Source organism: Melospiza georgiana, chromosome 6 (assembly GCF_028018845.1).
Source record: "Melospiza georgiana isolate bMelGeo1 chromosome 6, bMelGeo1.pri, whole genome shotgun sequence".
Classification (NCBI taxonomy): domain Eukaryota; kingdom Metazoa; phylum Chordata; class Aves; order Passeriformes; family Passerellidae; genus Melospiza; species Melospiza georgiana.
This window is the reverse complement of record NC_080435.1, coordinates 1,198,066-1,220,153: the sequence shown is the minus strand read 5'-3', so window position 1 is coordinate 1,220,153 and position 22,088 is coordinate 1,198,066. Positions and strand designations below refer to the sequence as shown.

Sequence of the window (22,088 nt, the reverse complement as noted above, 5' to 3'; positions counted from 1 at the left end):
AGAGGATTACTGAGTACATGCATGAGGCTGAACTACCTAGGCTACCTAGCTGCTAGGGGGGACTTCTAAATTCTAAAGATGTGACATTCCAGTCGATCTAAATACTGAGGATACTCAGTAACATGTAAATTTGGCATGATACAACAATTACCCCCCCTTCTAATTACTCCACTAAGTATAGCCAAAAGCAAAATGCAGGCCTAGAAAGAGAACCCTAGCTGTGTTGGGATAAAAAATAAACTGAAAATACATTAACAGTCATAATACTTTATTTTTGTTTTAGTTGTAAACAAACCTTGGTCAGTAACAGAGAAATTCTCTTAAACTGGCAGTATTCAATCCCTTCTTCCTGCTCAAAAATTCAAAGCCCCTTGATAATTGCACAATTTATGACACAATGTAATTAACTGGGGTCAAAATTCCAGTTCTGCTGGTACAAGGAAGATCCCTACAATTCCAGGTTAAGAACATCAAATTACACCAAACACCATATAAAGTGCATCAGGTACAGTGCAAAGAGGTCAGGAAGAAGGGCAGGTAGGGAACTGATGGGTCTGCATGGCAAACTCCACTCTCAGTGCTCTCTGCAGCTGAAGGAACGTGAGCAGAACAGGAACATGACAGCAATGCAGATCTGGATCCCCTCACACAGTAAAATCTCCTCCCCAGAATCAGAGATTTTAAAATGACTGAAGCCATAGGTAGTGTCACGTTTTAGGATTAGCCTGATGGCTGTAAGCTGATGGAAAGCTAGGTCAGTCTGGCCAGGGAAACAAAAGCTTTCATTAGTACTGCTCACTAATGAGATAATGCAAATCTGTGCTCAGGGGATTCTGAAAGCTGTATGTGGTCATTTCTGCTCTAGTGAGCAGAGCAGAGCACCTCCAAAGTGTTTGTGTCAGCTCTTGAAACCCTGAAGAAGATGGACCAAATCCTTTCCAACACCATGGAAGTCTGTTCTTTCATTATAGGGAGCTTGGGGATAGTGCAAAACTCTTAACTTCGTAGTCTCAATTATTTTATGTACTAAAACTATTTACAATTACATTACACTTCAGAAAACCTGTTGGTTTTTTGATGTAAACAACTTTTTAATAAAAAAGTGAATTAGTTTTCCTACTTCTTGTGCTGAAATACATGTAAACAGCAAACACAAACTTGGGGAATGCCATGTTTTGTTCTTTTTTTTTTGACAGTCCTACTACTGTCTAACACATTTTTGCCAGTTTGTCATGTCCCAATACTAGTTGCAGAGAAGCAGCTACTTTTTTTCAGCATCCCTGAACACAGACATTGCACAGAGATTGCTGCTTTTTTTTTCATAAAACCAATCAACTTGCACTTCCAGAGCAAAACCCATCAATACAGGGCATGTCCAGTTCCATGTTCTATTGTACTTGAGAGGGACAAATTATTCTGGTAATAAATAAATAAATACATCCCTATGTGAAAGGGATACAGACCACCTGTTTAATTTTGCCACAGCTTGCTCTATCATTATTCTTTGCCATACCTGATGAAAAACTGTGGAAGTTTACTGTCAACTATTCAGTCATAAAGCTGCAGCACAATGATTTATTGGGTATTACTGCAGTAAAGAAAGAGGCACATGATTTTTCAGCTATTTTAAAGGCTTATTTTCCCTTTGTACTTCCCTTACCGCACATGCCCTTTATAACTTCATTCATTTAGTTGGCACTAGCCCAAGTACCACATCTATGGCACACAAAACACAGTGTGACTGGTAAGTTCAAATGTGCCAAAAGAATCAGTTCCTACCTTATCAAACAAACTAAAAAAAATGGGTACACTATACTGGGTGTGGGGGGGATAAAAAAGAAGTAGCAATGATTTGTCTAGAGGCTTAAAAAAAAAATCTGAGTTTTAGTCTTTGAAACAGAAGAATTCTCCAATTTCGAAAACTTTTCAGGAAACATCACAAAAATTTTATACTCTAGGCTACAATGAGTTGATAAAATTTTTCTGTCCTCTCTACATATGTTTTCTGGATTAAAAATAAAACATATATTAATAAGTCCAGTGCTTTTCAAAAAATATCAATCCCCCCAAAAATTAAAAGCCAACAAAACCCAAAAACTAAAGCCAGAAACAGAAGTGCTCTCTTCCATACACCTAAATCCTTGCTTGTTCAGTTTGAAACTGCCCCCCCCCCCCCCACCCCCCATCAAAAAGAGAGCCAAAAAACACCCTGAGGTAGTGACTGTTTGTCAGAATACAGGACTGGCACTTGTAAATTTAGTTCCCTTCCTTTCACCAGAGGCACATTAGCAACATCCATCTCCACCGCCATCAGCCATCAGAGTTCCACTGTACCTACAGGCCGCGGAAGCAGACGCCCCCGAGCTGTCCCGAAGCCTTCTGCTCCGGCAGGACGGCCCGTGTCAGTCGCCCATCACTTGCTGGTGCCCTGGGGGAGCCGGTGCCTGCCCTTGGGCTGGTGCACGGAGAGCCACTGGGCGCAGATGGCCGTGACGACGTGGTCGCCGCTGCTGAGGGCCAGCTGCCGCACGCGCTGCACCAGCTGCACGGCGCGCGCCCGCTCCTGCCGCACCGACACCAGGTAGGCCGAGCGCAGCTTGTGGCACAGCAGGTACGCCTGGATCTGACACCACAGCCTGGTCAGAGAGCTGTGCAAACCCGCTGGGCAGGCTCGACAAGGACCCCAGGGAAATACCCACTCTACAGGCCTGTCACGCAAGGTGGTAGCGCCACATTGCCAAACGCAGCATGGCGTGAGGCGGATCCCAGGGAAAGAAATGGGCAAACAGGTGTATTTTATTAAGTTTGTGTCTTGTAGACACTCCTTTACTCTGTGACCATGAAACTACTCTCAGGAATCCCATCTCATGCATTAATTACAGTATCCTCACAGCAAAGTGTCTGAATCTGTCATTTCTTCCACTGCTGGTTCTAGAACAACTCCCATCTTTCAGTGATAGATATTACAGAAAAGCAGAATTAAAAGCCCATTTTTCAATCTGCCTACAACAGTGAGTCTGCCATTCAGAGCAGACAGAGGACTGTCAAAACTCTTTAGATTTTACTCCCAGCTATGCCACTGCCACTCGGGATCTACAAAAATCCCCAAATGCTGAGTCATGGCCACTTCTATAAACAGGGATCTACAGTTCTCCGGTGGCTTGGCTGCCTGGTATGAAAGCCAACAAAGAAATAAACTAGTTTAGGCTTTATCTCTAAGAGAAAAAGTCTATCAGAAGCTGGAGAAGTTTTATCATTTAACTCTCGATCACCATGGAAATAGTATAATCCTGAAACAATAAGCTGAAGTGGTCATCATCAGCTGCCTGCTATTACTAGAAATCTGCAAGCACCTATGTGAGAAGTTGAATAACAAACCAATAAACTCACCAATGTGCCTTTCTGAAATACTTTTCCTTCCACTCTAATAAATGTCCAGCCCTCACTCTGAGGGCTCTCAGGGAACTAACAGGAATAGTCTCAATTGATACCTCTATGTCACAGCTTTACACATTACCATGGCCTTGAGGAATTCACTGTGATTTCTACAATCTAGGTAGTAGCCTTCAAAAATCATATTTGCATGAGGATGAGAGAGAAGACAGTGAAAAAGAGCTTGCAAACTGCAGACCAAGTCTGGGCTGTTTGGCTCTTGCTACTTTACTTACCTTGTTTTCATCACTGTCCATATCCTGAATCAGATTATCGAGATCCTGTATCCAAAGAAGGGAAAAGGTGTTCACATTTAAAGTGATAATAGTCTGAAAAACTTTACCCCATCAGGGATCAAACCCCTGTGGACAGGCAGGGCTGCTGAGATGACAGCAGGTGCTTAGACTGTCCCAGCTGCAAGAGTTGCAGATGTAGAAAATACAAAAAAATACTAATTCCAAGTCTTCCCTTTCCCCACAGCTCTTCCTGCCTGCCATCTCTGGGAGGTATCCCTAGAGAATGCTATGAGTCTCTCCTAGACATGGCCTGTGTTGCATGAAATGAATTTGTAGGTTTCCCCCATCCCAGCAGGAATTACCCCATGGCCCACCCTGACCCAAAGAGTGGGATGGCAAAAACACTGTGGCAGGCAAAAGGAACCACAAAATTGGTTCCTATGGAGGCAGGAGTTTCCTCTGTGCTAGCCAGGGAGGCCTCACTGAAGGGAACACTTCTGCAGCATTTGACAGGGCCTTGTGAAGCAAATGTTCTGTGCCCCCCACGGGTGTCCCTTTGGGAAGTGCTGGGTAGGAGAGTGCCACAGCTACTTATGGCTTCCTCTCAGAGTATCTTGTACAAGGCAAGCCATGCACTCCCACCCTGCAGCTGTGCCCTCAGCAAGGAGCCAGAGCATCTGAAGGACTGATTCACTGAAAGAGCATACAGGCACCAACTTCCCTGCAGCCTGTATGGTCTATATCCTTTTTACTTCACAAGAGACACAATGCAGGACAGAATTACCTCAGCAGGAATGTTTCTGAACTCATTCAGACAGTTTAGGATAATGTTATCCCCATCATTTTTTGCTGCCACTCCAGACTCATTGACACACTTCAGGAGCTGCTGGATCTCACTGTATTTCTGCTGCTTCACCAGCTGCTTGGCCACTCTGCTGTACACCTCTGTAGCCTCTAGCTGGAAGTCCTAGAGGTAGTTGGAAAATCAGAGCACCACAGTGTTCTCAGCAGGTTTGCTCAGAGGGAGTCTACACAACTGAGACAGTCTCTCCTAAGGACAAAATACCACACCACGCTCCAAAAACTCAAAGCTGTTTTGGGAGCCTCTGGTTTTCCACTCACCACTGCTCCAGGTTGACTTAAAGGTTTTTTTATAACCAGACTTGTAAAAATCACTCAAGAACAAGAGTGCTGTTACTGCCTTCTTTTCAGGAGTGGCAAAAAATCAGTTTTATTTCTTCTGGCAAAAGCTCTTTCCTAGATCCCTACCCACTTCTCCCTCACTTAGCACATGACCAGTATATTTCTCCAGCCTCCCCACCAACAGCCACCCTTTGAATACCCCAAACAGGAGGCAATGAGGGAAGAGATGATTGATAAAAGCTGTGAACTGATCCTGCAATGAGTAAGTAAAGAAAAAAAAAGGATGGAAATGGAAATGATAGGCAACTGGACTCACTGCTCCATTTTTACTGGAGGCAGTGGCTGCTGCTGCTGCTGCTGCTTAGAAGTGCTGTTTTTCTAAGGCTCTCCATCTCCCTGCAAACAGGAGTTCTGTCTTGTACATCCTGACCTGAAAGAAGGAGCAGGGCCTGCCACATCCATAAATACTCTTTCAGTGTGCCACCTCTGCCCAAAAGTGCCCTGCTCTACTGTCTGGGACTATATGGATGCGAAACACTCAGAAGAGTTTAGAGGCTCATGAGCTATGCTGACTGATAATCATTCAATTTCTACCCAGACATGAGGAGTGAGAGGTCCCCAGCCAGAGTTCCCAGTTAATTAATTTTGCTCTCAAATCAGGAGAACACAACAGAGCGAGCCCTGGCCTCATTTATTCACTGTCTTTGCATGACTGTCATGAACTGCAGAGACGCACTTCACTCCTTTGTAGGATCCAATTACTCTGGAAATGTCCTGCAGAAACAGCATCTTAATTTCATTACCAAGCTTCCACAAATACATGGACATGTAAGACTTAAACTTGTGACTTTTTTCTTAAAAAGTTTTTGCTTTTGAGGGGATTTAAATACATTTGGGGGTGGGGGGAAAGGCTTTTGTTTAAATAATTGCTGCTTTCAGGAGTTACTTGCATTAATATTGCTTGTTATATCAAGTTTTTCCATACCTGAAGAACTCTAAATGCAATCCCAAACCCCTCCTCAATGTTTTTGCCTTCCAATATGACCTGAAAAGAGAGGCACAGACAAGTCTGGGAATGCACATTCCTTTTTCACTATGTACGGTTAAGTAACATTAATGCAAATCCAGCTTTTGCCCAGAGGCAAAAATAAAATGCATTACTTAACAGAAAACAGCACCACCCCAAGAAGTACAGCAAATTATAGGGTCTGTTGTCACACACTGCTTCCCCTAAGGGACATTAGGCAATTTACAGATGGAGATGAGCCAAAGTTAAGAATGGTTAAAATTACTGCATTATTTGCCTCGCTTCCAAATATAATGGGGTGCACAGACTAAAAGAATATAACTATTTGTATTTTGGATGCTCTGCCCATGAAAATTTGAACTTTGAGGAGATGAGCTCCTCAAGAGAACAAGTTCTCACATGTTCTCTGCTACTCTGAGGAAAAACATTATTTTTTCAAAAATGATGGGTTGCATTCATTGTAAGTAACCTGCCCAAAAAATACAAGAAACTGCTTCAACCATCAAATGCTTCAACCTGCACTACAAGTTAGTATTGTTAATGAAAAATAGAGCTGTGTTTAAAATAGCAATTAGTACCTTGCAAGCAACATCCATTTTCATGTTATTGTTTCCAAAGAGTGTGGGTAAGGAGGAGTCTGTCATTTGAGAGGCTCCAGAGCTCTCACACTGATGCAGGAATTTTGTTACTTCCATCTGCAGATCAACTGTATTGATGTGCCTAGACAGTGAAAAAAAGTGACTTTATTTTGTAATAGAGAAAGTGTCAATTATTATTTATATGAACTAATTTCTTCAATATCTTTCAAAAGAAGACATACTTATGAAAAATTATTTTAGTTGCTTTTTGACTTTGTTCATTGTACAAGTCTGCAGCAATATTACTTTTCAGATCTGTGCACTTAGCATACATCACAAGCTGAAGATGAGCAATTATTCACATTATTTCAAAGAAGTAAGCCAGAGAAACTGGATCCCCAAATTAACATCTGTTCCTCCTTTTTCACCTCATCACACACACACCCCTCCAGGTTTAAGTTAAGAGTCTAGACTAAAAGAAAGAAAGAAAAAAGCCCCTAAGAAAACCAAGATATAAAATCCCAAGTACAAGAGAGATCAGGCTAAATTTACAGTCTGACTTTTGAATACAGGAAACCAGTTATCTCTGGCACCTATAACTGGTACACAGTGCAGTGTTTTGAGTTAACCCCAGTAGACAGTGAAGCACTACAAAGCTGCTTGCTTTCTGGAGAGGAAAGGAAGGGGAAAAGAAAAAAAAACAACTTGTGGAGAGATGTATAATTGTCTATGCATTGTAGGATTCCTCTTTGGTTTTTTAAATTGAAGGAGGGTAGTCTGATATACATACAGATTTTTAGTAGAAACAACTGCCCATCTCTTGGTTTGGATTTTTGGGAGAAAAAGTGATGGGAATCCTACACTTGTAACTACATAAAAGCAGTTTTGGGTCAAGGACAACCAGGCAAACTTAAATGAAAGGCAACTTAAATGAAACTAATAAAAGCCCCAAAGTCTAAAGCCTGAATTTCACCCCTCCTAAAACTTAGCTTCTTGTTTATAAATACCTTGACACATCTGTAGCAGACATTTTCTTCCGAAAAGTGAATGCCATTTTTTTCCTTCCTGAACTTCTCGAGACCTCCTGCAGATAGACTTTGAGATGGTCCTTGATCTTTAGAAGCCACATCTGTTTTCCTCCAAGTTCAGTGTAAGACTTTGCTCCATGAGTGAAAAACCTAATGCAGGTCATGGCAGCACGGACGTGATCCTGGAAGAAATGCACTCAGCACTAAGATGGAGCACAGGACCCCACCTTCAGAGATCACTGGCTGCACAGAAGGGCTCACACAGAGCAGGCAGAGCTCTGCTTTCTTTCATACAATGTGCCAGAACCATGACATGGGTCAGGTCAGCTTTAGTAAGGCTCAGGCCCTTCTATGTTTTCTAAGATTGTAAAGAGGCAAAAATATACTTGTCCAGCATGCAGGTTTAGACCAAAGTAAGTAACCAAAAGTGTGATGGTATTCAGCATTTCATTGAAAGAGATGGCACTGTCCCTCAACCTACCTTCATGAACTGTTGCAGTTCATACAGAATATGGTAATAGTTCTTTCTCTGCAAGTATTTGCAGGCTGCAATCAAATAGACTCCCCAGCTTTCCAATCCTGGATCAATGGTTTCCAACAAGTTCTCCAACATATGCAGCTTTCCACTTTCATAACTTGGAATGAAGATCCCTTCAATAAACACTTCTGATGGGGATTCCTACACAAACAGAAAGTTGCTTGAAGCAAAGCCACTGTAGTTTATTTTCCTTATGTAATATAAAGGCATATTAAGTGACAGAGATAATAAAACTAATAAATAATTGACACTGGAAGGGATTTCTGGGGGTTATTTTGTTCAAAACCCCACTTAAAGAATGACTTCCAAGTTAGGTCATGCTGCTCTAGACCTGTCCAGTCAAGTTCTGAGCTGTGTCCAAATACAGGCATAAAACCCCCCCTCCAAACAAACCCCAAGCCTTTTTCTTTATATCCAATTGGAGTTTCCCTTGCTCCCAATTGTGCCCACTGTCTCTTACCTTTTACTGGGCACATAGGAGATAAGCATGGCTCTATTTCTGCCATAATCACCCACTTGCTAGCTGAAAACAGCACACACAGATCCTCTCTTGCCTTTTCTTCCAGCAGGAAAAACCTAGCTCCATCACTCTCCTCAAATATCAGGTGTGTCAGGCCCCTAGATGCTCTTCAATTAGACTTGCTTCACTTCCACAGTGTCTGTTGTGTACATGGGAACCCAGGACTGGGCACAGTTGTTCAGATGAAACCTCACAAGCAGTGACCTGAAGGGATATTTACTCCCCCTGACCTCTTGACTGTGGTCTTGCAAATGCAGCTTCACATGTGCTTCTTTCCACAGTAACGTTAATATGTGTCATCAGGGCCACCACAAATGTTTTAAAGGCTTGATATGAAATTTTGGAATTTTTTTTTAATCTCAGAGTAAGACACAAGCGACAAAGTCTGTACACATAAAATGTCTCCAAACAACCAACTGCAAAATATTTAGTCAGAAGTTTAGTACCTTACAGCTTTAGGGGAACCAACCCTCCTCTCTGGTTTGTATGATTACTACCAGTTCCTTGTCCATAACTTCCACATCAAATTGTCTGTCTAGAGTATTTTCTGAGTCTGCTACTTAAGAGGTTAAATTATCTCCCCTACATTGTAAAAATACGCAACTTTTCTTTAAAAGCAGATTTAAACTGATGTAAAGGACAAATTTAAAAAGGTAATTCAATATGCAGATGACTTTAAGACGTTAGAATGACTGATGGTACAGTAAGAAAACAGAGCAGATAAGTTTGTTAATTTTCTATTAACAAACCTCATAACCAGATAAAGACAATGGAAGTTGGTGTTTCAAGTTGCACATTCTCAGTAAGAGTTATTTCAAATAATAAAAAAATAATCGGTAATTCAAACACAAGCACAGCAACTTAGAAAAGGAAACACCACATTCTCACAAGCTGGTGAGATATAATGGATTCACATCTCCTAAGAAGCACCCTTAAAGTTTTGGTTAAAACCTGGAATAAATTCTAGATTTAATTGTAGTTTAGCACAACAGAACTGTTTATTCCAGTGATACTTAAGTCCTCTTATATTATGCAATTTCCTTAAGGGAGAGCTGGAAACCACATTTTGGGTTCCCTAGACTTCTGTCCTCCGTATTCCCTTATATTCCTAATGGTTACAGAAATGCAAACATGGGTGATCTGATTCAACAAACAATACCACGAGACAGAGGCACAGGATAGGGAGTAGTGTCTAATGTTATCTGCACTCTGGAATTCAAAATTTTCCTTTTGTCTTCTGAACTCTCTGACAATAGTCCCACATTTTCAACTTTGTAGATAAAAAGACAAAGAGCTCTTGATGCAGGACCTCTATAAAAAGAACCAAAACTGCATGCTCTTTTTAGATCTGCAAGGATCAGTGTTGCTCTTCTGTCTCACTGAATTCCTGTCAGTCACTGGACTGTTTGTATAACAGCATTTCAGGACCTCAGCAAAGTCCTGTGCAGAAAGCCACCCGAACACTGCATGATGCTCACTGCTGTTTTTCAAATTTCCGTCTTGATGATGAAAACTGAACTACTCACCTTATTTAACAAGTGAAGCAGTGCTTCTCTCATACAGTCATGCCTCATGTAAAAGCTTATTATTGCCAGATTGGTGCCGTAACTGTGTAAATAGAACAAGCACTCCTGGTAATAGCTGTTGTGTTGAATCTTCCCCTCACACATCACCTCCAGAGACAGACTTCTTGTCCTCAGTGTTGCTTCAAGTTCCCTCAAAGTGGCAAAGTAATCATCATCCTACCATTAACACAGAGAACCAATGACAGGTGATCAGCAAGAAAAAATATTCTCAGGTAGGTCTTGTCCCTCAGCCCTGAAGCACTTCTGTTATGTTGCTCAACAACCCAGTTCAAAGAGGCTTTTTTTGTCCTAAAATATGTACTTGGTCTTTCATCATCATGATTCTGCAGTTATTTAGTACAAAAAGTAATTTTTTGGTACCTAAACAGAATTCCAAACCATGTAGTAGTGGTTTTTGATGAGAGGAGTGGGAAAGCATTTTAAAGTCTTTGAACTTTATAAAAGTTACCAGAGTTTCAGTAGAAAATTGCATCATTGCAGCATCACAAAATACTGCTGGGATTGAGTTTACCTTCCTTAGACTGTAGGAATAGTACATTATCCAGTACAGCCTATTTTCCCTCCACAAAGTATATCCCAAATTGCTGTAAAATCTACGATCTCTCAGGCACCACTTCACTGTCATGTAACAGCTAACAAATTTCTCAACAATATTCAGTTCGCAATACACAATCATGATAAAGAAGGAAAATAAACACCCTATCATCTGCTATTGTAACATGCATTCCTGTAAGATGTATACTAAACCATAATTTCTTAAGATTCTTACTGTGATGAGTACAGGCTTCACTGTGGACTCCAGGTACTGTATCACATCCTGGACCAGCCTTGAACCATGGTTCAGCTGGTTTAGATCCATGGGTGGCTTTAAACATCGGGTAAACTTCTCTCTTGCTGAAGTCAAATTTCCAGCTTTAAGGCAAGCCATGCCCCAGGCATGCCATGCTCCACCTGGATCCAATCCAGATTTTGTAGAAACCTAAATTCAAAATCATTTGTTAATATTACAACACAGACTCAGTACACCAAATAGGAAAAATGGCTTATCACAGAGTCTGTGATTCTGACCTTTCCCATCCTAGAGCACATTTCCCATTAAAAACAAACAACTGAAAAACCATCCAAAAAACCCATGTTGATAATTTCCATATTACTGGCACAAAAGGCCAACTACCAAAACACTCGCAATCTACAAATGTGGACTTTTTTTAATTGTATAAGTTTAAACTACTGTTTATCTGGGAAATTTCAGTTCATGAGTTCTAAACCAAGACATTTTCACATCAGCTTTTCTAAAGCAGGTGATTTTTACAGAGCAGAATTCATCAAATTTGTGGTTTTAAAAAAGGCAACAGAAGGCAAAAGGCAACAGAATATCTTGGCTTCATGAACTGCCAAGATATTTTTTATTTCACACAACTTTGCTGATAAAATTTACACCTGATTTTCTTTAGTAGACCTAAAGCTCTTTTAGCTGCTTTTAAACAAGAACTATTTCTATTCAAATAGGTCATCTATTTTTGCTGTTTATTACTGCTTAACAAATCTTAATACTATTTGTAGTATCATAATCCTGTATTTAACACAGCGCAATGCCAAAAAAGAGAGGCTTACAAAATCCTGGGAGGATTAGATGATGATAAAGCACATGAGATGAGCTCTGAGGTATGGATTTGCCAACATTGCTGATTTCCAAGTAAATGGTTGGGAAAGGTGCCTTACCGATGTCTGCTGTCAGATTACAGACAAATAGAATCTAACATTTAAGCTTCAGATAAAGTTTTGCCACAAAGGGTGTCTCACCCCTTCTACTGGCTGCAAGATTCCCCCATTTAATGACTTCCTTGCAGTTAGTCCATTCCAATCTTAACTCCACCAGAAAACAAAGCTGCTTATCCTTCCCTTCTGCAGCTGCTCCACAGCAGGACTTTTCTGTCTCAGAAATTTTTTTCATGGTTCAGAAAATTATTTCTTCCACATTTAGAAACTTAATCTCAGTTTGTAACTGTTTAAATATTGTCCATTTCCCACATCACATCCACCTGAAGCCAGGAGGGAGGAAAACAAAAGCCACTACAGAAGAATTAACACTGACATCCCTCCACAAGTGTTACCTCTATAGCTAGTTGATAGTACTCTGCTTCCAAAAGCTGATTTCTCAGTCTTGTTACTGCTGCTGGGAGAAGGATCTGATCCAAAGGTGGCACTGGACGGTAGGCAGCAGCAACCAAAATATTCAACACATCCACTTTGCTGATGTAGCTAGAGGTTAAACAAACACATACACTTTCACTGTTACTGTACATTGAAGAACATTATGCAAAGACAACTCTTAGGACAGTGGTTTCTAATCACCAGTACACCATGTTTGTCTAGCCATCATACAATCCTTTCAGAGTACTTGTTATTGTTTGGGGTTTCTTTGCCATGTTCAGTGTAACACACTGACTGAAGATGCCAGCAAAACAGTATATGTGAAATTCATATATCACACCTGCCACCTCAAGCTCTGTAGGACAAAACGTGAAGAAGTGTAAAATGTTCATTCTCAGGAAGCACAAGTTTAAAATCCTGTATTAAAATACACATTGAAAGCAGATACACAACAGCATAAGTAAGAAATGTACCCATCTTTGTGAATAATTTCTTCCTAGTCAGAGAATTCTCTCAGTAATTGTTAAGAAGTGATATTACTTGAACTTCTCCTATAAGAACTTTCCCATTATTCCTGCATTATGAAATTCTCATTTAGACTGGTCCACAGTACAAACACAAAGTAACCCTTCCACCTCCACTCCTCAATGAAAAAAGATAATGCTCTTGACAGTACCACAATATATCCTAGTGAATATCTGATTAGAGTCACCTGTCACAGAGAGCTAGGTCCTGGCTCCTTCCAGCTTTTACAAACATCATTTTAGCACTGAAGAGCAATTGTTTCATGATGTCCATGAGGAGTCCAGCATCCACCTCAGGATTAGTGAGCCCTTGGGACAACTTGCAGCAGTGTTCTATCAGCTGGTGGCCACACACTATGCTGTCACTGTGCAGGCTAAGGATGGCAATACACAAGGAAGAGCTGGGAGCCTGACAATTTGAGGAAAGACAGGCAAATATAGGTATTGAGGTAGCTCTCCAGTGAACTGCTTATATTGGACTCTCTCATGACCTCACCTGCTCATAATAAAACTCTCTGCGTACAATTTCATTCTCCTCCTCATTCAGGGAAAAAATCCATTCAAGATCAGTTGCCTTGGGTATTCGTACCACTGTGGAATATTCATTATTAGAAGTTTCTACAGCAAAAAATAAAACACCAGGTAAAATCATTGCACAAGAAGTAACAAACCCAGCTAAGGACACATAATGCAGAACACTCCCATCTCTCAAAAAACAGTCATCTATAGTGCCACTCACTGTGCCACTCCCTGCCAGAATCACACGTCCAGCACACATCACAGGAACCGTTCCTTCCCTCAGCAGGCTGCCACATCATACCTAAACTTCCTGTCACTGTTACCAAAAACTGGTTCCAGTAACGTATTTTCAAATTATTTTTTAACTGTTATGCTATTGGGCATCAAGCACAGCAGCCTTTCCTCTTTAGCCTCCCCTTAGACAATTTATTAAATATTTCTGAGCAGGAAGGAACTGGAAATATGAGAGCTGTGGGTTTCAGCTTGAAGGGGAAAATACAAAACAGTTGTAAAAGAAAGGGTAATTTGACTTAACCCCCTCTATGTTCTTTTCAAAATTCAGGTGATTTGCCCATGGAGTCCAGGAGCTTTAGGCCAAATGATTTTAAGAAGACCTAACTCCTAATGTTAAATTTTCTAATAAAATAGTACTGCAGAAAACTGGAGTTCTGATCAAATGATTCAATAAATATAATTTCTGTGAAAAGTAGTTTTCTCTCCTCCAGGTTAAGGAAATACATTTTTTGAAACTTGTAACCCAGAAGAGTTATAAATTAAATACTGCCTGTCATCTGGGTGTAGCTGACAGCATACAAGCCCTCAACTTGATGATCAAGTTTGTGATTCCAAAAACACAATGGCCAATCTTGCAATGCCAAGAAATGGAGAATAATGACAATTTGCTACTCTTTCCCCTGATCAGCTTCCTCTGGGAAAAAAAATTTAGAAAGTCTCAAAACATACTCATTTAGTTCATATCCCTTTTTAGAGTGTTGAGTAACTCTAAAACTGTAGGGTGAATTTAAAAAAACAAAAAAACCCCAAGCAACTAAAGTAAAGCAAAACCCAACACCACTCCTTCACTTTTCCAAGTTGAACTGGAAACTGAATTGGCACAAATAAACTAGGCTAGAAAATATTTGATAAGCCTTCTTCACAGTCACTCCAGATAATTTAGAAAAGCAAAATAAAACTCTTTCCCTCTTAAATCTCAGGATTTTCACACTGTTCTTATCCACTCCTATTCAATAGATCACATAGGCCCAGTGATGTGCAGCAATGCCACAAAAAAGCTACATTTCAGCTGTTTCAGTCTTGAAACAAAGGTAGCAGTAAAGCAAATTTCCATCAGCAGGGGAAAAAATTCTCAGATAGCCCACCATACTTTAAAAAGGAACAAATAAGAAAAAAAATATTATTTGCTTTGTTATTACACAAATGCAAATTTTGCACCATGTTTCATATTACTGTTATAAGCACTTCAAGTAACTGTGTCTTGTTCTGACAGAATTTTCCTACACATCAGTGTAGGAAAATTTTGCCATCACCCAAAACACCACAACCAGTAAATACCTCCTGAGGAAAAATGGCAGAAAAAGTCAATTAATTGTTGCTATTATTCCTGAAGCTTAAGATATTAGATTTGGAAACAGAGGCACCAAAATGCAATTACTATTTTCACACAACCAATACAGGAGATGGAACTCAGGACACAACCAGAGCCACGAGAGAGGCTTCATGCTGTGCTACCTCTTGGCAGCACGGGGTAAAAACCCCACAGCACACTGCAGTGCTACTCAGAATTGTACTGTCATGGTTAATAAAAAGAGGATCCCTCAGCACTGCTCTGTAGTGAGCTGATTAATTCCTACTCACACCATTGCCTCTCAATGTTTCTAGAATTAAAAGTGGATTCTCCAACTCTTTTTCAGTTCCTTTCAATAACACCCATCCAACGCATTCAATATTGGCTCTGATAGCTCTTCTAAGTCTCAATTTCCATTCACAGAAGGTTGAAATGCTCAATTTCAGCCTGCACATGCAAAAACCTTCAGTGATATTTTGTAATTGAAGTTTTCATCACCCTTTAGCTGCAACTAGGTGTATCAGTTTCCAGTATCTAACTGCTGCTTAGGCACTTTAAAAAGCTGAGGTTTAACATTATTCCATTCCTTACCTTCCACTTGGTCCTGATCTTCTTTTCTGCTGTAATGAAATGACAGAAAGAACCATCATGCCTACTCCAGCACACTGGGGGAAACATGCTTTTAAGGCCATCAATATGGCTACCCTCCTCAGAACACTGCTCTGTAAAAATCCAACACCTGTCCCTACCTGTCCTTTCCAACACACTGCCCTGCCCCTAATCCCTTCTGCTTGGAAATCCAATATTCTGCCTTTGTACTGTTGTATTTCAACTGCACTAATCAAGGGATTATGAAATAACTAAAACACTGATATGTTCAGCAGAGCTAGTCAACATGCAATACCAATTCAGAAATTGAGTATACTGCAAGGAACTTTGTCACATGCTAGCAATTTGTGCTATGTTTTGCATCAAAGCATTCAATTCTTAGGTTAGTGATTAATTGATCCTTAAAGAACTATTGATACTTAAAGAACTAAAGAATTTGTTGCCTGGCCCTCCAATGTTCTATCCAACGTGAAAAGAAAAGTGAGGCATAAGGAACATTCTCACACCTACCCAACCTGAAAATCCCAACCGCTGGAGGCCAAATGGCTGATGTTACATCACCCAGACAAATCCAAAGGCTTATGTCTCTCTCATTCCATTCCTGCACTCTGCTGAAAACTGAGGAGAACCAGGACAGAAGGACTCACGTGCTTGTGTCCTGCACTGAGCCAGGCACGTTTTCTCTGTTGCAGTAGCTATAGCATTGATCACACACCCGAGACAGATTTTCTCTGCAAGCTTCTATTTCCATTCTCTTGGTGGAGCAGGAGCTGCAGACCAGCCTGCCACAGCGCCGGCAGTGATGGCGCCTGTTAAACTAAGCACAAGAGGCCATGGATGAGCCACAAAGAGAATTTACTGAGGTCCCCTTCTTGTCCCTCTCTACTCGTGAGTAAACTTATTCCATTTGAAGAGAGAAAACACTAAGCAGGATAAGGCTTTCAGAATTATACAGTGATTGATTCTCCCTGTTAAAATTCCTTTCTGAAGAAAGCATAGCAAAGAAAAAAAATCAAACCCCAAACCCAGAGGCCAGTATTTAAAATACATTTGCAGCAGCCTTGGGCTTTCTATTACTTAAATTATCCCAGTTTTGATCACAAAGCTAATTAGATCATGTCCTGGAAAACGTAAAAGCTCTAGACTGTTTTTCCTGATGCCATTGAAGAAATTTCCAAATTCAAAAGCAGCAGATACACTTTGAGAAAACTGTACTGTTTCTAAGCAGGAGAAGATAGCAGACTGCCAGCACACCTGCAAAAGTAAAAATTAATGTTCTCCCTTAGAGCACTCATACAGTTCTCAAGTACTCTGTGAAACAATAATTTTTAGAATAAGTGTAACCAAGAGCAAAGATTTCATTTTCTATACTCATAATCTGAATCATATAGTGATTATGTTATTTCTTGCCAGCAATTGTCCTCTCTCTGATGACCAGATTTCCTCTTTAGGCTCTATCACTTCACAGATCTCTGCAAGGAGCTATCTGTTCCCAGTCTCCTCAACCACTCTAAATAAAAACCAGTGGTTAAATACCAAAGGACTGGCAATCTTGTTGGACCCATGGTAATGCATATAAACCTGCTCAAGTAGCTCAGGTCTCTCAGGAAACAGACTATGAGGAAGTGCTCATATTAAGGTCGCAGTTCTAGGAATGTCTGTACTTCATTTTTTCTCCTTACCATAGTAAAGCGTTCAGTTTTGCAAACCATACATATTGTTTCAGTGTCATCAGGTATCCATTGCTGCTTGGGTGGTGGCTTCTCAGGAGGCACAAATTCTTGAGGAAACAAGTTCTGTGGCAGACTTCTGTCTCTGGGACTTGCAGATGTGGTTACACCTGAAAATGAGCCAGGCCAAGAAAAGTATGGGAATGGGATTTAAGCTGTTTAATAGAGTCTCAAGTACCAGAAAACACCACAGACTCAATGAGGCTGTAAGATTTTTCTGCCTCACAAGATGACTACTACCATTACCTTTCAGCTAGGCATGGCAGAGTAACATTGTATAAGGAATATATATGCTGTAAACTAAGATAGTAAACTTACAGTACTTCAATGCTGACAAGCAAGAGAATGTACTTATTAAGAGACTTTTCCCACAACAGTTAGAGAGGTGTAAGACAATGTGTCAACATCTGTTTTTGTATCACAAGCAGAGACGAGGAGGAGGAAGAAAAAATGGTATTGGATACCAAAAAGTAACACAGGATAAAATAGAATCTTAAGTATACCCAGTGCTGACATTCCTGAAGACTGGGAGTTTCCTTTGTTATCTCAGGGGAGATGTGGCATGACCAGCAACAGCCTAGCCCTCCCTGTCCTGGTCACCTTTTCAATCTGCTCTGGGGAAATCAGTTCACAGAGGCAGGAATTTAAGTGCTGCCTTTGGCATCTTAACCCCAACAATGAAATACTCATTGAATGAGATATCTACAGTATTAGACAGGCTATTAGTTTATATGATTTGAGTCAGTTACACAGTTTAATTAAAAAGTTCAACGTATCCCTGCAGCCCTGCAAGCCACCTTCTGTGTACATGCATATTAAACTAAAGAAGAATAAAAATTTCCATTTCACTAAAGCCAACTCATTCTCGTTCAAGTTTTGCACATTGCAAACAAACATTAAAGGACCGTGCATTCCAGTTTTTTAACAGGACAGAGATATCAGACTGACCATTATAAGAAAAAAACTGAAGAGGTACACAGCCCAATCCAAAACACTGCTGTCACTTGATGTAAGCAAGAAGAGTCTTCATTTCAGGATACAGAAGCAGGAAATAGTTCAGACACCCTAAACTGCAGATCAGGATATCGTTCTGCAGCTCTAGTCCAGGCCCATTACTTGCTAAAATCATCACTCTTGGAGGTCTGAAGATATTCTGTTAGTCTTTCCCTGAGAGCACACACAGACTCTGCATGTCTTGCATGAGTTACTGAATAGAACCTGCAGAAGAGTTTCTGGTTGTTTCTTAGCTACAAATATTCTCCAGTTGTTCTGGCTTAAATTAACTAGTTTCCATTTTTTATGTGTCTGAGGACTGGGAGTAGAACCTCTCAGACAATACAAGGTGTGTTATTTTCCTCAGGTCACAACAGCAATCCTAGGGGAAAAAACTTCAAGGACTGTAGAATGGCATACCCAGGGAATGAAATGGGTGAAAGTGACTGGCAGGGGCTGATCCACACAGGAGAATGGGTTGGGCACTGGTCAGCAGGTGGTGAGCAATTGTATTATACAGCATTCATTTTTCTTGGGTTTTGTTCTTCTTTTCTATTTTTCTTATCTCCCTTTTCATCATCATTATTACTATATTCTACTTGATTTCAGTTAATAAACTGTCCTTACCTCAACCCCCAAGTTGTACCCTTTTCCAAATCTCCTCTACATCCCACCTGTGAAGGGGCTGACAAGGGCATGATCAAGCAGCTGTGGTTGCTGCTGAGGTTAAACCCCAAGAGGCACCAAGGTCTCAACCTTACCAGTAAAGCTGACAGGAGATAGTTCTGATGATCCTGATTTAGACAATGCTTCACACTCCAATACCTGATTGAGACTTTCCTGAATACGTATCAGAGAATCTAGGACAAAGAGAGGAATGAGGAGGAAAAAAAATAACCAGAGGACAATACTGGTCAATACATCTCCCTGTTTTCAAGAAGATTAGAGGAATCCATTCACAGGAGCATGTAAGAAGGTCAGCACAAAACAGGGCTATGTTTTGCATGCAAATTAATCCACAGCAATTAATGCAAAACTATATAAAACTCAATTACCAAAAAAACAAAGAAAGGGATCCTTATCAAAGCAAGGGAGTAATGCCAGCTACAGGAACAATACAGTAGAGATGTGAAAACAATTGGTTAATACAAGATGCTCATAGCTAATATGAAATGCTTCACATTGAGGTGGAAGGAAAATGCATACTTGAAAAGTTTGGCATGAAGAGATAGTTAAGTCTGATGCTTTTATGTTAGAAAGAGCTGCATCTTTAAATCACAAAATGAAGCCAAAACTTGGGAACTGGCATAATGTAAACTGGTACCATATCAGCAGGTAAAAATATAGATAGATAGATACAGAACCCCATTTTTTTAATACAATGACACAAAAGCATTGGAATGGATCTGCAGCACCCTCTGCTGTTCCAGTTCTAAAACCTTAAAAGAAGCCAAGTGCACAAGACTCAAAGACAACATGGATGAGAAGGGATTTGCAAGCTAGAGAGGAGAACTGTAACAAGACTGTTAAACAGAACTATGAGTCTGGAAGCTTTCTATATGAAAAAGGAATAGGACTCTGGTAGGAGGAAATACTAGAGAAGACTAAATCCCCATTCTACTTGAGGGCAGATGTAGATGGCTGCAGGCCTTAGAAGTGCTTAAGTTGTAAGTGACTTTGTGTTAAATAGGAGTAAAATAGAACTGATCAGTATTACACAAGAAAAGAAACTTCAATAAGGAACAACAGAGAAAAGTCTGAGAAACTTTTGGAGCTGTTAGTCCTTGAAAGCATCTCTTTACAAGAAAGGCAAAGACTTTAAGAACACGTTCTGGGGTAGAGGGACTGGAGGCACACATCAAAAAAATGTTATGGCATGACTGCTGAACTTATTCTGGGATGATTTTGGCCCTTCTTTCCTAAATGAAAACCAGCATTCTGACAGACAGTTACCTGATCGCTTTTCCTTTAATGTGAAGGGGAAGTTGAGAGCTTTTTCTGCATACTTGGAAAGCAAACTGTCAATGTCTTCTACAGTAATGCCAATTTCCTGCCCAGCCAAGAGCTGGTGCAGTGTCTGCACAGCTACAGCCACCCAGTCCACCTTCATATTCATGAGGAGCTGTTCCAGCATGAGCAGTGGCCTTGAGGAGAGGTGGAAGTAGTTAACACGGGAGACCTCAGGCAGAGTCAGCAGCACCTGAGACACAAGAAAAAAAAACATATCATAAAATTACACACCTTTAAATATGTTTTTCTGTGAGATAAAAGCCAAGAAACTTGTGCAACAACTTATGCAGAGAATGGAATGACAAGTGGAGGTCAAAAAAAGGGGGTGGGACTTCTCAGACCAATTCCTACTTCTGTTACAGAACTACTGAGAGGATTTGCAGAATCGCTTAGCTTCCACTTTCCATTCTATGAAACACTGCCTTATTTCAGAGAATATGGAAGAGTGAAACCTGTGACCCTGTGACAAGTATGCTGTAGCAGAGTACAGCACATTCTCTTATTAAAGTAAACCTTTAGGAAGCATATCAACCCAATCCTTATCCTTCTATCATTTGAGGAAATGTTACAAGGAGAAAATAAGTGCAATTCTCCTCTAAATGGACAGTTAATATGGATGCTTTTCAAACCAAGTCATATCTTCAGAAGGAACAAGAAATAGGCAGCCCAGCAAAACACTGTTGTGGCACACACTGGAGCAAGCTGCTGCTTACAGTCCTACACCAAAACAGATATTACCAAAAGCACTGCATTTTATTTACGTGTAATGCATTCAACTAAGGTTATCTGCTGATTAATGCATCTATTCCCAGGCTGAGCACAGAACCTGTGTGACTTCCGTAAAGGCAGTGGCCATCCAGAAAGAGGAGTGATACTCTCCACCTCTGGAAGGCACTTGGGAGAAACCACCATATGGGTGAGCATACGAGGGACACCTGGCGTTACTGATACAGACAGTAAGTTGAGGATGCTTCCTTCTTCACTTGGGACAAAGATAGCAACTTTTCTGATAAACTCCACAATTTTATTTTATTCCACCCTCTCCTCTTTCAGCCTGTGTGTAAATCCACTCTCCACAGCTCAAACCCAAGACTGCTTTGTTCATAGTATGGAATTGCAAAAATGGAGAAAGGAAAGAGAAGCTTTAAGCCATCTCTAACTTTCCTTTGGATCATGAGACTCAGGATCTTAGACCTGGTGCGGTGAGAATGCTCTGGTAAAGCCTACAGGCTTTTTATATTACGAATATAAAGCATGACAGATTTACTTACACAGCTCTTTATTGCTGTTAATCCCTCAAGGCAGGGGTTTTACTGACCTTGGACCCTATATAGAGTGCCTGGATTTCATTCCGGCGGGCCGCTGTCAGACTGGCATAGAAGTGAGCTGTGAGGTAATCAGCCAAGAAGTGAGACGCTGCCAAGTTCGGATGCTGGTCCAGGGACTGCTCACTGATGGCAAGGCAGACACCAGGGTCTTCAATTCTTTGTAAAAGCTACAAAACCAAACAAAACACACTGACACTCTACAACATTCCCGGAAGGCAGGTTTCTGTCCACAACAGTTTATTACAGTGTTCCAGCAAACAAATTAATTCACTTTTTAAGTGACAGCTCCACCATTATTAAAACCAAAAATGTTCACACCACTAATTTGGGCACAGCTGACTGATTCATGCTATTAGTTTCACTTCTGATTCTTCTGCTTAAGCAGCACTGACATGCTTCATTATGATTTTTCAAATGAAAGGAGCCTTGTATTTCCATGAAAGTGACATTTATGCTATTAGGTCCAAGAACTAAATTGCCAAGCTGGATTTTTACTTAAGCATAACAAGGGAGAGCTGGGATCCTAAAAGCTTATCTAAGCAAATAAC

The 22,088-nt window shown here is 40.6% G+C and overlaps 1 protein-coding gene across 5 annotated transcripts in view; it reads right to left on the bottom strand.

Moving 5' to 3' along the window:
• Positions 1-251: 251 nt before the first annotated feature.
• Positions 252-22,088, bottom strand: part of ZFYVE26 (zinc finger FYVE-type containing 26) — a 47,666-nt gene continuing 25,829 nt past the window's right edge. The window contains exons 24-41 of one of the 5 annotated variants that reach the window (XM_058026046.1): positions 21,531-21,707; positions 20,156-20,402; positions 18,964-19,062; positions 17,162-17,319; positions 16,127-16,296; positions 15,462-15,490; positions 13,263-13,357; positions 12,955-13,175; positions 12,203-12,350; positions 10,858-11,067; positions 10,029-10,244; positions 7,926-8,123; positions 7,424-7,626; positions 6,417-6,558; positions 5,797-5,856; positions 4,453-4,635; positions 3,669-3,713; positions 252-2,623 (exon numbers count right to left, since the gene is read on the bottom strand). In XM_058026046.1, the coding sequence (XP_057882029.1) occupies positions 2,414-2,623; positions 3,669-3,713; positions 4,453-4,635; positions 5,797-5,856; positions 6,417-6,558; positions 7,424-7,626; positions 7,926-8,123; positions 10,029-10,244; positions 10,858-11,067; positions 12,203-12,350; positions 12,955-13,175; positions 13,263-13,357; positions 15,462-15,490; positions 16,127-16,296; positions 17,162-17,319; positions 18,964-19,062; positions 20,156-20,402; positions 21,531-21,707 (2,811 nt within the window). In that variant the 3' untranslated portion in view covers positions 252-2,413. Of the gene's footprint in view, positions 3,714-4,452; positions 4,636-5,796; positions 5,857-6,416; positions 6,559-7,423; positions 7,627-7,925; positions 8,124-10,028; positions 10,245-10,857; positions 11,068-12,202; positions 12,351-12,954; positions 13,176-13,262; positions 13,385-15,461; positions 15,491-16,126; positions 16,297-17,161; positions 17,320-18,963; positions 19,063-20,155; positions 20,403-21,530; positions 21,708-22,088 lie in introns of all 5 variants that reach the window. The other 4 variants (XM_058026045.1, XM_058026047.1, XM_058026044.1 and 1 more) reach the window with 4 other exon arrangements.